General features: G+C 31.5%; 4 protein-coding genes and 1 long non-coding RNA gene across 11 annotated transcripts; 1 reads left to right on the plus strand and 4 right to left on the minus strand.

Moving 5' to 3' along the window:
* Positions 1–19: 19 nt before the first annotated feature.
* Positions 20–761, minus strand: LOC109854187. Its single transcript, XR_002250194.1, has 3 exons — positions 708–761; positions 458–619; positions 20–159 (listed from the first exon to the last, which is right to left on the minus strand). It is a non-coding gene; the product is annotated as an uncharacterized LOC109854187 (long non-coding RNA).
* A 1,685-nt stretch (positions 762–2,446) lies between these two features.
* On the minus strand, positions 2,447–5,509 carry LOC109854177 (casein kinase II subunit beta). Of its 4 annotated transcripts, XM_020427017.1 has the most exons (6): positions 5,414–5,509; positions 5,015–5,136; positions 4,399–4,474; positions 3,987–4,089; positions 3,520–3,901; positions 2,447–3,369 (listed from the first exon to the last, which is right to left on the minus strand). In XM_020427017.1, the coding sequence occupies exons 3-6, from the start codon at positions 4,468–4,470 to the stop codon at positions 3,261–3,263; spliced, it is 666 nt and encodes a 221-aa protein (XP_020282606.1). In that variant the 5' UTR covers positions 4,471–4,474; positions 5,015–5,136; positions 5,414–5,509; the 3' UTR covers positions 2,447–3,260. The 4 variants fall into 4 exon arrangements, with proteins under 4 accessions (XP_020282606.1, XP_020282608.1, XP_020282604.1 ...); XM_020427019.1 differs by lacking the exon at positions 5,015–5,136 and having other exon boundaries at positions 5,414–5,508; XM_020427015.1 differs by lacking the exons at positions 5,015–5,136; positions 5,414–5,509 and adding an exon at positions 4,866–5,008.
* A 1,105-nt stretch (positions 5,510–6,614) lies between these two features.
* On the minus strand, positions 6,615–7,606 carry LOC109854127 (chromatin assembly factor 1 subunit A-like). Its single transcript, XM_020426932.1, has 2 exons — positions 7,368–7,606; positions 6,615–7,248 (listed from the first exon to the last, which is right to left on the minus strand). Exons 1-2 carry the CDS (start codon positions 7,586–7,588, stop codon positions 6,639–6,641), a joined length of 831 nt encoding a protein of 276 aa, XP_020282521.1. The 5' UTR covers positions 7,589–7,606; the 3' UTR covers positions 6,615–6,638.
* Positions 7,607–7,869: 263 nt separating this feature from the next.
* LOC109854128 (ubiquitin-like protein 5) lies at positions 7,870–8,676 on the plus strand. Its single transcript, XM_020426933.1, has 3 exons — positions 7,870–7,959; positions 8,238–8,431; positions 8,511–8,676. Exons 2-3 carry the CDS (start codon positions 8,254–8,256, stop codon positions 8,552–8,554), a joined length of 222 nt encoding a protein of 73 aa, XP_020282522.1. The 5' UTR covers positions 7,870–7,959; positions 8,238–8,253; the 3' UTR covers positions 8,555–8,676.
* A 496-nt stretch (positions 8,677–9,172) lies between these two features.
* On the minus strand, positions 9,173–14,444 carry LOC109854178 (probable uridine-cytidine kinase). 4 transcript variants are annotated; one of them, XM_020427024.1, is made up of 6 exons: positions 14,388–14,444; positions 13,488–13,668; positions 13,063–13,319; positions 12,824–12,969; positions 12,600–12,746; positions 9,410–11,128 (listed from the first exon to the last, which is right to left on the minus strand). In XM_020427024.1, exons 2-6 carry the CDS (start codon positions 13,614–13,616, stop codon positions 10,995–10,997), a joined length of 813 nt encoding a protein of 270 aa, XP_020282613.1. In that variant the 5' UTR covers positions 13,617–13,668; positions 14,388–14,444; the 3' UTR covers positions 9,410–10,994. The 4 variants fall into 4 exon arrangements, with proteins under 4 accessions (XP_020282614.1, XP_020282613.1, XP_020282610.1 ...); XM_020427021.1 differs by having other exon boundaries at positions 13,488–13,790; positions 14,388–14,417; XM_020427025.1 differs by lacking the exons at positions 9,410–11,128; positions 14,388–14,444 and adding an exon at positions 9,173–9,366 and having other exon boundaries at positions 13,488–14,004.
* Positions 14,445–14,750: the final 306 nt, after the last annotated feature.

Below are 14,750 nucleotides of genomic sequence, written 5' to 3' on the forward strand. Positions count from 1 at the left end.
CACTATGTTTTGCTGGGAAGCATCCATAACAATGATCAACATAAAACCAATGTAAATACTTACAGTGCGAGGTGTAAATAACCTTCTTTTTTCAGCTTTTTTACCTCCTCTTGATTTACATTCTTTGATACAACAAGCCATTACTTCAGAATTTTGTACCTATAATATTATAACAGAAAATAAGATATTAAAATTGAAAATTATCTTATAAATAAAAAACAATGAAAATAGTAATATATCGCTAAAAATTATTTATATTAATATTTGAACACATTGCAAAAATATATTCTGATTATTTAGAGCAAAATAAATATTGCTCTTAGCTAAATATTAATAATTAATCGACAAACAATTTTCGGTTATAAAAATAAAAAATTTATACTTCAGCAAATTCTAATTTTCNGCAAAATTCTATAACATTATACATAATTACAAAATGTAATTAAATTATACTTACTTTTGCGGGGAGCACGCTATCTGCGATATTGTATTCTTTTATTGTTACCTCTCATTAGATGTAAAACAGATAGAATTACAATAGCACAGATAGCACGCTCTTCGAACGCAGCCAATATACTGGACGTGATTGCACTATATGAATATTGCACAGCAACTTTAACTAAAAAGAACAAACTTAAAATGGCGACAAAATGTTGCAAGTTATTCTATTTAGCAAACCTCTTCCTACATGGAATATTTTTACTGACCACTTTTTTTCTCTATGTACTATCTAGTTAAGTCTCCTTATTCTTACTTCGTGGTAAAAAATTACAATAGGATGGCCGCTCTCAGATTTCTCTCTGATAGGACTATTCTTCAAAACTTACCGCAGTTCCAAAAGTATGATCTAATCATGAGTAATTATCTTTCAACCGTTGTGCAACTGTTGAGTTGTCTGAACGCACCCGTTATTAATTGCTCTGTGAGCGATTCAACCTGTACCGATCGAATACTGCATGCTGTCGCCAAAGTTCCCTAGGACATTAACCAATAAACTTTGACCGTGTGTGAAAACTGACAGCCAATCAACATTGGGTGCGTTCAGACAACTCAACAGTTGCACAATAGTTGAGAAATAATCACTTCTGATTGGATCATACTTTTGGAACCGAAGCAGATTTTGAAGAATAGTCCTATCATAAGTGATGATCTCTCAACCGTTGAGTTGTCTGAACGCACCCATTATAGCAAGTAAAAGAAAATTGAAGAAAACTAGATTTACAATACATAAAATTTGTTTTATAGTTTGTCATATGTATTTATATTTTTAAAGTTATTATAACAATCACTTAAAAAGCAGAATTCTTTTTCGTTACAAGATTATAAAATAAAGATAAAATAAAAATGCACAAAAATTGTATCAAGTTTTAATTATTAGATAAAAACAAAAAAATTATTTAGTGTGCAAAGCAATAGCGGATATAAAATGCTAATTAAGATATTTACTTATTTTGCAAATAAATCAATCTTTTAGTCTTTGGTTGATGTGAATGATGAATGTAAATAAAGCATATTTTAATTAGTGGTATTACAACATTTTTTACAGTAGTTTACGCATCTATTTATTTATAAATATGATGAATTTATTTAAGTGAGCTGTTTTACGGATGTGATTCAAATAGAAAATAAACATTTTTATTAATTGCTATGTTGTTAAAAAAATGTACATAAAATTTTCTTTTAATTGCAAGATACTGAAAGCCAGTTTTATCATCTCTGACTAACTTAATTGATTGATTATTCGTTTAAACTGATTAACCATATTAGCTATTTAGTTGAGTTTAGCAACATGGACTAATCTTACACAGAACGCTAAATGCAATTTAGTAACAACCATTCTCATGGAAGTTACGTCCAATCACTAATCGATTGTTCAAATCGACTAATGTAACTCACGATAACAATTGGTTTAATGATATCAATTTTCGTATTCTGTAATGACAATTTGGTTATTGTTAATCGTATCGCTGCGCATCTATTTTTGGGATGCATTTTGTTTACGCAAAGATTCGAAACATATGAGCTACACCAATAATTACGCATGCGTTACAGGTTATATATATATATTATATATATACACACACATATTATTAGCAGTGGGAGCTTTTCAGCTACGTACACAGGCGACACTGTGCAACACAGTGTCCACTAGTGTGAGAAAGAGCATATCAGTGTGTCTCACTCACACTAGTGGACACTGTGTTACAGTGTCGCCTGTGTACGTAGCTGGAAAGCTCCCAGCTACGAAACGTAGTCACACGGTTTACTTGGCGGATAAATTTAGTACGAAATAGTAAAACTGGCTCTGTATTCTATGTGTGAATACTAAATGTTTATAAACAAGAACTGTGATAGAAATCGAGATAAAGATAATAAAAGATTATCTTTTTTATTAATTTCTTATTATCTTTTCTTATTACACAATTTTGGTTTACTGTAAAAAATCGACATTCTAGTAATTTTTATTAGGAATAAACTTATAAACATTATATGTTAACATGTACAACTTGACGCTTAATTTTTATGATATTCCTTATCGGATGATAACGCACATATATAAGAATGTTTCGAGTCACCAACTAGACCACATTGTAACAGTACTTGAGATATCAGTGACCCGAACTGGGTTGGAGATGTTAACAAAGTGTTCCTATCACAGTTCGTGTACTATTCACTCGTCGATTAAATTAAATTACAAACTTAACTATTCTTTTATACATCTTTTACTTGAAAAGAACCAATGGGAACCCAACATTATCTCCATTTCGACTCTCTCACGAAGTCAGCTCCTGCATGTTTAGGAACTTGGCAGCAAATACGCAAATACTTTGTACAAAAACGAATGAAGTGTTCCTTTTTTCATTTATAGAAACTAACAATTATCATAAATGTCAATTATGATTACAATAAATTTTCTTCTCTTTACCCTCAACGTTTTAAATCATGCGAATACATTAGTTCTTCGCGAAAATACTTGTGTTGAAAATGTTGCTGGTAACACTATTTGCAAGTCTCGATCAAGTTTTTTTTTTTTCGACTTTTCGTACACAGTATCACGAAAATCCGAAAACGTGTAAAAAGAAGCGATAAAATAACGACCAAACCAACACGATTGCAAAGAGCGAATCCGTAGAATATGTTCTATTTATGTAGAAATATTTTGAAAAAACAGATATAAAAAATAGTACTTTATTCTTCGGGGCAAATTAAGTAATTACGAATAAAGAAAGGAAGTTATTCTAAACTATGCCGAAATGAAATTAACGCTTCCCATTGTTGTAGTTGAGAGCTCGCAGAGGTGCTTTAAACGTTGATGCAGATTGTTGCTGAATCTGGTATGCTAGGGGATGGATTTTAAAGCCATATAATCTAAAACAGAGTGTTTCATTTTCAAAAGTTTGTATGTACGTTCTATATATGCACAAAAACTGTGAGAATATGTAAGTTAAAACATTTATATCTCGTGTCTATCGAATATCAAAGTCATAGACAAAAATCAGAATGTGCTACAATAGTTACCTAGGTACAAATTGATTTGCTGCACGTTTTGGTCTGTATTCTGGATGGACCATGAATAACATGTGCGGAAATCCTGTCCCAAAATACGCGCCATCAGTGTGATGATGTCTCGAGCTTTTTGGAGTGTAAACATCCATACATTTGGGACAATAGCTCTTGACCATAGCCTCGCCAGGAACATCACTAAGACCTAGTGGTAACATCGGCTGGGACTCGCAATAAACTCGTGGACAGTGACCAAAATCACCCGCTTGATATTTTTCAATCATTTGAGCAATGCCACGATTAGTAAGTATATAGCGCGCATGAATAAGACCATAGAGCATTTCTGCAGCTTGCTCAATCAAGTCCGATTGATTTGGATTATCATCCAGATCATCATCTATCAAATAAATGTGAATAAAAATGAATAATTAAAAAAAATTTATACAATTTATTCCCATTAATTTATTATTGAAATAACTTACCAGGTTCAAGATCAAGAATCATGTCTAATGCTTGACGATAATGTGGCACTTGTTCATTTAGTCCAGTCAAATTAAATTTATCTTGAATATAATCTTCGTCTACCTGAATATGATACAATTACATTAAGTTCACTATAAAGAATTTAGTTGCAGAACTTTTTATATTTGATCTATAACATGTACTGAATTTTGTGCTTTTGTTGTTTAATTTTTATTTAAAAAAATGAAAATATAAACATATATCTTATATCAAGTACAAAGAGTAAGCAACACAGAAATGATAAGACTAAGATATCAGAATCTTTGATGCAAAACTTGGATTAATATTTTTGTATTAATATATTACAAGATTAACACTAATCCAAAAGTTTATTCAATAAATTGAACTAAAAGTAACGTCATGATTACTCACTTCACAGAAGAACTCGTTTCCGCGTAAGCCGCAGAACCATGAGATCCAAGATACCTCCTCAGAGCTACTCATTTTTCTGCAGCATAAGAAAAAAATAATTTCATTATTAAATGTTTTCCGGCGCATTTACATATGTATCAACAAAAGGAAAACAACGGCTGACGAAGAGATTGGTTATATACTCGAGATATGCTTGTTTGCTCGTTCGGTGATCCGCCCATGTGATAGTTTGTACATAAATAAACGCGTCGTCAGGAACCGCGGCTGAGACGACGAGAGCAGATTATCAGTGTGCTCCACGTCAAGCAGAAGCGGTTAGAGCAGCGCGCACGCGGGAGCAACAGGAAAGAAAGAGATAGGAGCAACGGACGGAAGAAGGACGGGGTAAAGCGGGATGTGCAATGGAGCTGGCTTTACTAGGCAAGATGCCCGACAAGTTACGGCCCGTCCGGCGCGTTCACACCTACGTTTCCGTGGTCATTGCTGCTTCGTCAGCTGTTTTTTGAGCACGATGAACTGTCCGACGCGGCCAGGAAGCGCATTACTCGTACAAATTGCCGAGACGGAGCACAGCTACCAGACGAAAAACCAAAAATAAACAGCCCTCGCGGCTTACCTTTTGATGCTTTGATTAGCCACGCTTGCTCAACCGTATGAGATATAGGTGGTGCTAGTGTTGTACACACGCGTCGCTCTCGCCATTTCCTGTATATGTTTTGTATAGCCGCCTAATGGCGCCTGCAGACAAGACGCGACAAGAAACAATGCGGTAGCCAATTAGCATTTTGTATGTAAATAAAATGCTAGAAATACAATTTATTTTCGTACAATAGCACAATATTATCTCATTAATGATTCTTAATAAAATATATATGAAAAATTTTTTATTGAAAATTTAAAATTATTTAAAAGATTTGCTTAAGTTTGCATCTTGCAGGGATATTCTTTTTTTAAGTTCCTAAATAAAAGTACTATATATTAGAAAAAACAAATATCACACATAATTAATACGTACTGCGAATTCAACTTGTAACGTAGTTTAAGAAGCTTCTGAAATTCTGAACAGCTTCTTTATCTTTTTTCCAACGTATTTTACTAGTTGTGGTGAAAAACCTGGAGTATTACATATCTAATAGATACGCTAAATTAAAAAATAAGAATCGTAATGCACTCTTGTGTTACACTAAGAAACTAAATTGCGTTTCTAAAACAAGCGCTTTAAGCCCCTTTGCACAATGCGAGGGAATAGTGATAGCGATATAAGCAATAGACACAGAATTCCAACTCGTCGGAAATTTTGTTGCTATTGCTTATTCTGTTTTCTGATCTGCATTGAAACATGTGTATTTTTGTATGTTAGATTCTGCTGTTCCCCTACCGTTATTCATAAATATAAACTTTTTAAAAAACTGGTGTTATTTCTATCGCTATCGCTATTCCTTCCATTGTGCAAGGGGCTTTAGAGTGTATTAGCCATAGACATATAATATATAGACCTTTGCCATGGTAAGAAAATGTCTTCAACGTTGAGAGAGAGAGAGAGAGAGAGACAGCTGGTGTTGAATAGTAGCCTCATCTTTGTCTAGCGAAGTAGTGGGGGAAATGATAGACAGAGAAAGAGTTACTATTCAAAGTATGTTGTCTCTCTCAACGTTGAAGACATCTTTTCAGCCAAACGCGCAGTCTATATATTATACGTCTATGGTATTAGCTAGTATGTGATATATATGTATGTATGTGTGTATATATAGTCTATGGTGTGCACATAAAAATTGTGTATACATTAATTAATATAATAAAAACACAAGTGACTAATAATAATATATAATTATGCAGAATTATACGTCATGATGTATGAAAACTGGCACGCACATTTCGAACAAATATATATATTTTTTATAAAAACAAATTGCCACTAGAATTTCTCCTCGGCGGGGAATCGAACCTCGGTCTCCCGCGTGACAGGCGGGAATATTAATTATTGTACTACTGAGGAATCTTGCAACATGCTTTTCAAGTTCTAATATTTATAACACAAAGTTGTAACACAAAATAAAATTACATATTCAATTCGATATTTTCAACAACTTAAAATCGGTTGACTTTAGAAATGGTAATTGTTTCAAATATAAAGCAAATGCTTAAAATGATATATGTACTTGGTTTAACAACAATTTTATTTATAAATCAATAAAACAAAAAGACTATTACATATATATAATTACAAAAATAATCAAGATTTAATGTATCAGTTGTAACAATATCTTCAAAATTTCTTGTTTCTGCTTAGATACAGCAATTCTTTGTCTTCTTTCTTCAATTTCCAATTCAAGTCTTGCCTCACGTTCTTTTTTATCTATTTTAAATTTTTCTTCCTCAAGTTGAAGCTTCCTCTCTTCTAAACGAAGTTGTTTCTCTTGAAATTCTACCTCTTTTCTGTGTCTTTCTTGCAAAAATTGTAATGTTGATTTCTTCAATGCATCATGACGAGCTTTATTTCTAATTGGGCCTCCTGTTCTTGACGGTGATGTGATTGATGATCGTAACGGACTAACTGAAGCTAACGGGGTTGATGAAGATGACGAAGATGATGGAGTTGGCGATGGTAATGAAATTGGTAACAGTGTGGAAGATGGAAAAGACATTGGAAGAGGAGTTGTTACTGTAGGTTCTTCTATTATTACTTCTAAAGTATCGGAAATGTTCTCTAACGTTACATCTCGTGCCTGTACTCTTAACTTCTGCATATTGGAATTGATGCCTTTACTGAAACGCCTAAATTCTCTCTGCAAGTCTTGTACTTGTTGAAGAAGTCGTTCTTTTTCGTTATATTGCTCCTCTGTCCCCGACCTGCAGACCATTCAAAATTTTAATAATCGTTTTAGTGATGTCATTCAAGTAGCATTTTTCTAATACTATAAATCTTGTTAATATTTAGCACGCGAAACAACAAATGCTCGCTTGCTTACTTCCTCAAATGTGCGCGGCCTTCTCTAGTCCATATTTTCAGCAAATGGTCAACATGATCTTTAACGCAACGTAAACTGAAATTTTTCTGCGTCGCGTTTACGACTCGCTCGGTAACAGTTTTCCATCTTTCGCTTTCCTCGTATGGATTTTGTTCTGAAACTTCTCGGAGAAGTATCAAGTCATCCAGAATCGTAAAACGAAGCCGCTCTGGTTTTGCCATGGGGCCTGATAACGTACACTCTCATACGGATTTTTTTTCACAATTGTTGATCGTTGTACAATAGTGTTTATCGTAGCAAAAAGCGTAAAAAATGCTTTAATACTGCTCTTTAATAACATATCAACATTATAATATTTGAAGCAAAGTAAATCGCTTCGCTCGCGGAGCGTAAAACATACCTAACCTTTCTGACACATATGCCAAATATGGCGGATTTGCTTGGATTTGCTAAACGAATATTGACGAGTATCTAATAACTCCTATGTCTCATTGTTACCAATTTGAAAACGTCACACTTTACCACAGCTGGTTGTTATTCTTGCCATAACCTCAAAACTCTCCTGTTTTCTTTAGATTCGTCGAAAGAAAAGGTTAGTAGTTCGCTTTTGTATTCTGTCATTGTGCAATATCTGTTCTTCGTGAAAAACTCGCAAAGATTTTCGACGTTCTAACATCGCGCTTTTAACACATAGCAGTTGTTGATAATATCCGAGTTATATACATAAATTTATAGGAAAGTGGGAGTACATGTATATATACTCTTTGATTTGTGATAACAAACTAATATAATTTCAATACATAAATGAGAGAGATGTGGTTCTCTCAAAGTTAATGTGAAATTATGGTATTAAAATTTCTGACTCTTTAGGTTTAATATATAAAAAATGTTAGAGATAACGTGCAATGATCGTCTTGGAAAAAAAGTCAGAGTTAAATGTAATCCAGATGATACTATAGGAGATTTGAAAAAACTAATAGCAGCTCAAACAGGAACACACTGGGAGAAAATTGTGTTGAAAAAGTGGTACACCATCTTCAAGGATCACATAAAGTTGCAAGATTGTATCCTTTTTTGCAAGAATGTATAACAGTTATGTGTGGTACTTTAGTATATACTATTTCTTTCTTAACACTATTTTAGATGAAATACATGACGGGATGAACTTAGAACTTTACTACCAATAATTTTATTTATAAAATAACATGTAAAGCATTTTTAAATGAATATATCATTCTTAAACTTTTCATTTTTTTATGTTTAGGTACATAATTATATGTAAATGTTAAAAGATTAAATATAAGATATTGAACAATAATAAAATGTCAACAAGAAAGATTTATTTTTATATATATTTATATATCTCCTAAATATTGTGTTATATTGTAACAATTTTCTACAATATCTACATTTAATATTACAGCTTTTTTTATGCTGATATATAAAAATTGTTCAAAAGTATAGTAAATGAACACAAATAAGTGAAAATAAAATAAAGCTCTTAGAAAAACACATTTCTTAGAATATAAATGTTCAATCTTTTCAGAAGCAAAATTAGATCTTTACTTTCATGTGTTTTGTTTCTTTTGCAGAGAGCTTTGCTACACACAAATATCCTTTGATATTCTAGACACATATCTAAGTATAAACTTCAAAATATCATTCAACAATTGTTTTGTTGCAAGAAAAAATATGTTACAATTACCCTTAAAATAATAAATAAATCGGAATATGTAATACTTTTAATATTGACTTTAAATTTTTTTACGTTATATATATACATATAATAAAAATTGTGAAAAAATCCAAATATCAAAATATAACATGATTAAAATTTAAAATTCAACACATCATCTCTCTACATGACAAAATTTCAGAGATTAATGTGGTCTCTTGAATATTCCTTCTACTCTATTTATTGGACTCTCAGGTTCCATCATTTGTCTACCACGGTTGCTTAAGAAGTCTCTTATGTGCTGCACTATCAGATCTATCGCCACTGCAACAAATCACGAAATGTCAGTGTGCAATCGCGATTATAGTGTGCAATATGTATATACAATTGAGAGGGGCAGGGGCAAACGGAGATAACAAATTTATTTATTTGTAATATATATCATTTTTTACATCTCTTAAACAATATAAAAAATTATTCAGATACTTGGAATTAAATGCAACTATTTTGTGTGTAGGCAACAATTGTTATCTAATTACATAATTTATTATACATAAGACATAGTTGTGTTTACAAGTTTTCTTTCACCGATAATATACAATAAAATGTCCCAGAACTAGCACTATTTATGTTGACTACAGATAAAATACTGATTAGGAAGAAAAAAACAAATTATGAAAATACATGACTATTAAAATATAAACTGTTACATATAAAAAAATACATATAATTCAAAAATAATTAAAAACTTAAAAGAAACAAGATTACAAAATTTTAATTAAAACTTGTATATTAGCTATACAAAAGTTGTGCACTTATAAATTTTATCAAAAAATTATATTAAATAGGTAAAATAAAGTTAATTTTGTAATTTCTAAAAGTAATATCATGTTGAAAGAAATATTACTCTTAATGTATTTTTTGTATACTTTTATAGAAATTTGTATTAAGATACAAAAATTAACGCGCGTCATATGGAATATATCTTATTATGTAAAATACAAGTTTTTAATCAATTGCAATTAATGCAATGAAGTCTTTTAAACTAGTCTAACTACCTCGTATTACACAAATGATTATGCTAATGACAATGACGTGTGCGCGCTCTCTTACGTTGTGAAATATTATTATTTAAAAGCGATTGTAGTCATACAAATATTAGTATTTAAAAGCGAATGTAATCGTACTGAAATACTTAGAAATTAAATATTTTATAGAGAAGTTTAAAATGTAAAGTGTGTAAAGTAAGTACTACATATATGTTTATATATCATATACACATGCATGATGATATCACAGACACAATTGCACACATTATGTATACATACTTTCTCATGTAGTTAATATTTGAGATATTTGCACATTTGTTCAGAAATATAAGATGTGATTATGTATGTATATCTATGATTCATTAACTCTAGTCAGCAAGTAAATCCTTTTAAATTATCTATATATTTTAGCGGACTTATACAGTTTCATGTATTTTTCTGATTTTTTTTAAGTATATTTTTATAATTTATTCAGGAATATTTATCCCCGAGATTTAAATACATATAAAAACACTATTAATACATACAAAACACCACTTTTGGTATATAAGACATAATTCTTCAAAAATTATGATTATATATGTATATATATATATACACATGTAAAGACTTAATACTTGATATTAGTCACATTGACAGAACTGCGTCAGTTTGATAATGATATGATAAAATTATCGCGTATTTGTTTGTTTTTTCTTTTGTTCAATGAGAGAATATTTTGACGATAGATTGTCCGATTTGTTATCAATTGGCACTAACAATGTAAATGTAATTTTTAAATTTAACAAACGATGAATATTATTTTTTTCTAAACATTAAAAAAAGGAACTGGAAAAATTCAGTCATACATAAAGGCATAGAAAAAAATGCTGTGCTTAAAAGAGTGAGCTTGTCATGCTTAAATCATCTGCTGAGTGTGTCGGAAGAGGCCGAAGTACGCCTACGCTGGTAGAGGAATGGATGCTGCCCGGACGAGCTTTCGGCCTTTTTCAAACGCAAAATATCCCAGATGTGATGCACTATTAGGTCTATTGCCACTGCAAACATACAATAACCTCACATATAGGTTTTCTATGAAACATTCTTTTTCTTTCTTTCTTTCTCTCTCTCTCACACATACATACACTTTTTCATTCTTTAACTTTTGCTTAATTTAACTAGGTGTAGCTCTGACATCCGGAATCATGGTATACCAGGCAGCACCCATGAGGTATATAAAAGGTTGGATAAATATGATTTAAAATATAAACAAGGAAACTAATATTTCATAAAATATATACATAAGTATATACAAAAAGCGCTATTAATTGTCAGCTATTAATAGATATTTTATATAATATAAACAATTAATGTGTGTATCTGAAGTTTTTATACATAATAATTGCATATTCTACTGATTAGACCAACATTATGACAAATTATACATATTGCCCATACTTAAGTATCAAATACAAAAGCATTATAATGTTAAATAATTACATATTTTTGTTTGTTACTAATAAGATAAAATCTGATTTAAAATTTCAAACTGTTTTTAAGTTTTTTTAAACAAACTTATATATGTTCAATCTATATTATATCTATATACAATTATATTATTATATATATATATATCAATGTATATTACATACGTGACTGTGTTATTACTGATTATATACTTTTTTGTTACATTTATACTTTTTAGTCCTTTTTTTCATTGAAAATATCTTAGAATTATTTTTGCCGAGAAATATATATAAAATAAAATAATATTGTAATCTTGTTAAAATTTTAAAGATTATAAAATATTAACGTTAAAACTGTTTATCCAGAATTAATAAACAAAAAATAAACTTTTATTTAATTTAAACTATTAAACTAGGAAAGAATGTTTCCCATAAATGTAATATCTGTAGTCCAGAAAAGTATGTGCGCGGTTCTGGGATATTTCCATATATAGAATTTCCTGAATAACAAGTGTTTTATTCTCATATCATTGCAAAAAAGTCAGCCATAAAAGTTGACCGTTATAACACACTTTGTTTATAATTCCAAAGGTAAAGCTACCTATCTGTTTAATCTAGCAAGTTGACTGCTTCATAAACAAACGAGATAATACTGCAGTATTAAAGCACAAACTTAGAAAAAAATTAATAAATTTTCTTAATATATGTGACACAACAAATTCACAAAGAAACAAAAACCCATTAATAAGCAAGTAAGGACATCACATTAATTAGCTAACTAAATGTTGCTACATAAAATTAAGAAGTACGATAGTGCCTCGCGCCATTTCGAAAGACGGTTTTCGGGTTTGAACCGCGCTGGTTAGTATTTTTATACCGATGTTTCGTGGACGTTTCAATTTACTTCATCACGGTTTAAGAGTAGCTTGAATCCTAATAAAATGAAATGTTCGCAAAACGTTGATATAAAAATATTACACTAACGCGGTTTAAATCTGAAAACCATCTTTAAGAATTCTTATAACATCGCGAAAGCATCAAGTATCAATTATATATCATGTACCTGTATTATCCGCTCCTCTGGGTATTATGACATCTGCAAATTTTTTTGTTGGCAAGCAAAACTCTTCAAAAGCTGGTTTTACAAAATTCATGTACTGGTTCAAGACATAATCCAAATCTCTCCCACGTTCTTTTATGTCTCTTGGTACTGAAGAAATCAACAACATATATGTGTGATCATATATTACATCAGATCAATTATATTACATTATTCAAAAAAATTACCTCTTCTTGCAAGTCTAGTATCTGAATCAGTATCCACAAACAATTTCATGTGAAACAGATCTCGAATTTTAGGGAAATAGAATACCAGTATTCCTTCAAACAGTACCACATCAGCAGGATATATTGTAGTAACCTGATCTTTCATTCTGAAAAATATAGAAATGTTATTGTAATTTTCCGGAAATTTTAACATTGAAATATTATAAAATTTTAATATATAAAATATTGAAAATACATACAAACTGTTTGTTCTATAATCGTAAGCTGGTATTTCACACTTGACACCAGCCAATATATCCTGCAGTGTTTGTAAAATCAAATCATCGTCAAATGCATCAGGATGATCAAAATTGTACTGCCCTTTTTCTGCCTTCACTTTCTCGGCAAGCGTTAGATCACGATAGAAACTATCTTGTGAAATACAGACTACTCGACGTTGCTGATGATCCATATCAACCTGTCCCAACTTTTCCATTATACGTTTGCATACTGTAGACTGAAACCAGCATGAGAGAGTTATCTATCTTATATGTGCACAGAAAATCAATTCAGGATTATCAGAAAACCAACTTCCAGAAATATTAAGATATTTTCTGACAACAGACTTTTTATCTTCTGATAGACGTTAATATTTTTATGTTTAACTATGTGCTAAGATAAGTACTTTTCCGCTTGCAGTGCCGCCTGAAACACCTATCAGAAACGGTGTCTTGCCTTCGACGCCGTTAAGTTTGCCATTGATTCCAAAGGACATTTTCCGCGTGATACTCATGTTCATTGATATATCTGCCATTTTTAAAAACCTAAAGTGATTCTTCACTAGCCAAGTTGAAAGTGATATAGAACTACGGGAAAAAATAATGTCACATAAAGAACAGGTATGCTTCTTCTTCTTCTTTGCTTATGTAGCGCATGCCCCTTCACGGGAGGAGCAAAAGCCAGGGAACAGATATGCTCGTGACCGTTCCTGAAATTTTTCGGCAGTACTAGTACAAAATTCAATGAATTTATTTATCTTTAAGTGCCTCCCTCCAAGTCACTTCTGTGTTAAAAATCTTTGCAAGTGTGCAAATAGATCAATACAAATAGACAGACACGTGTGCCTATTATCTCACAATTACAAAGGGCGCTTTCCAGCTACGTACACAAGCGACGCTGTGTAACACAGTGTTTACTAGTATGAGTGAGACACACTGATATGCTCTTTCTCACACTAGTGGACACTGTGTTACACAGTGTCATCTGTGTACGTAGCTGGAAAGCGCCCAAAATTAAGGTTGCGTTCCGAGTTACGCATTTATCTATAGTACACGTCACGTATAATATAGAAAATGCGCGCATATGCGTAACTCGGAACGCAGCCTAAGTATACATGCGTTCGATGATGAGGAAAATACATTTCAATGGAGAGAAAACTAGCGGGACGAAACAGAAAAGAGATATGGTAAGGGAGTAGCCAATCAGAATAATTTCGTTTCAATTTCGTTTCCGTTTTTTGTTTGGTGACTGGAGTCTTATAGCACGGAACTATAGCGAAACGGAAAGAAAACGACACATTTCTAACCTGCAACGTTCACATTAAATTAAGACCATGTTCTTACATAGGTGTTTACCAAACTGGCTTTATTACAAACATACTGTTTCACATATTCATATATATATATATAGATAGCATATGTGCATATATATATAAATGTATGCGTTGTAAAGATATTGTATGGAATATAAGGGTTGGTTTATAATTGCCCTAACCGCTACCTTATAGCTAGTCTACAATGAAGGTAGTAAAGGCCATCACACATAAAGGGTCGTCTACAATGGAGAGTTTTAGACTGTAACAGTAAGAAATTGACAAATCACAATCGATTATTCTTCTGTACTTTGTCTGTGATTGGTCAATTTCTTACTATTACGGCCTACAACTCTC

Source organism: Pseudomyrmex gracilis, unplaced genomic scaffold, assembly GCF_002006095.1.
Source record: "Pseudomyrmex gracilis isolate BER0280 unplaced genomic scaffold, ASM200609v1 scaffold_60, whole genome shotgun sequence".
NCBI lineage: Eukaryota > Metazoa > Arthropoda > Insecta > Hymenoptera > Formicidae > Pseudomyrmex > Pseudomyrmex gracilis.

What these genes read in the sequence shown, in the direction of transcription:
- LOC109854177 (XM_020427015.1), bottom strand. An exon ending in GAAACGAGTTCTTCTGTGAA is followed by an intron (nt 4,090 to 4,398) that starts GTGAGTAATCAT and finishes TATCATATTCAG; the next exon opens with GTAGACGAAGATTATATTCA. An exon ending in GATTCTTGATCTTGAACCTG is followed by an intron (nt 3,902 to 3,986) that starts GTAAGTTATTTC and finishes TTTATTTGATAG; the next exon opens with ATGATGATCTGGATGATAAT.
- LOC109854127 (XM_020426932.1), bottom strand. Translation starts at nt 7,588, where the DNA reads ATGGCAAAACCAGAGCGGCTTCGTTTTACGATTCTGGATGACTTGATA. An exon ending in GGCCGCGCACATTTGAGGAA is followed by an intron (nt 7,249 to 7,367) that starts GTAAGCAAGCGA and finishes AATGGTCTGCAG; the next exon opens with GTCGGGGACAGAGGAGCAAT.
- LOC109854128 (XM_020426933.1), top strand. Translation starts at nt 8,254, where the DNA reads ATGTTAGAGATAACGTGCAATGATCGTCTTGGAAAAAAAGTCAGAGTT. An exon ending in TCACATAAAGTTGCAAGATT is followed by an intron (nt 8,432 to 8,510) that starts GTATCCTTTTTT and finishes ACACTATTTTAG; the next exon opens with ATGAAATACATGACGGGATG.
- LOC109854178 (XM_020427024.1), bottom strand. Translation starts at nt 13,616, where the DNA reads ATGGCAGATATATCAATGAACATGAGTATCACGCGGAAAATGTCCTTT. An exon ending in TACTAGACTTGCAAGAAGAG is followed by an intron (nt 12,747 to 12,823) that starts GTAATTTTTTTG and finishes TGATTTCTTCAG; the next exon opens with TACCAAGAGACATAAAAGAA. An exon ending in CAGAGGAGCGGATAATACAG is followed by an intron (nt 11,129 to 12,599) that starts GTACATGATATA and finishes GTATGTTTGCAG; the next exon opens with TGGCAATAGACCTAATAGTG.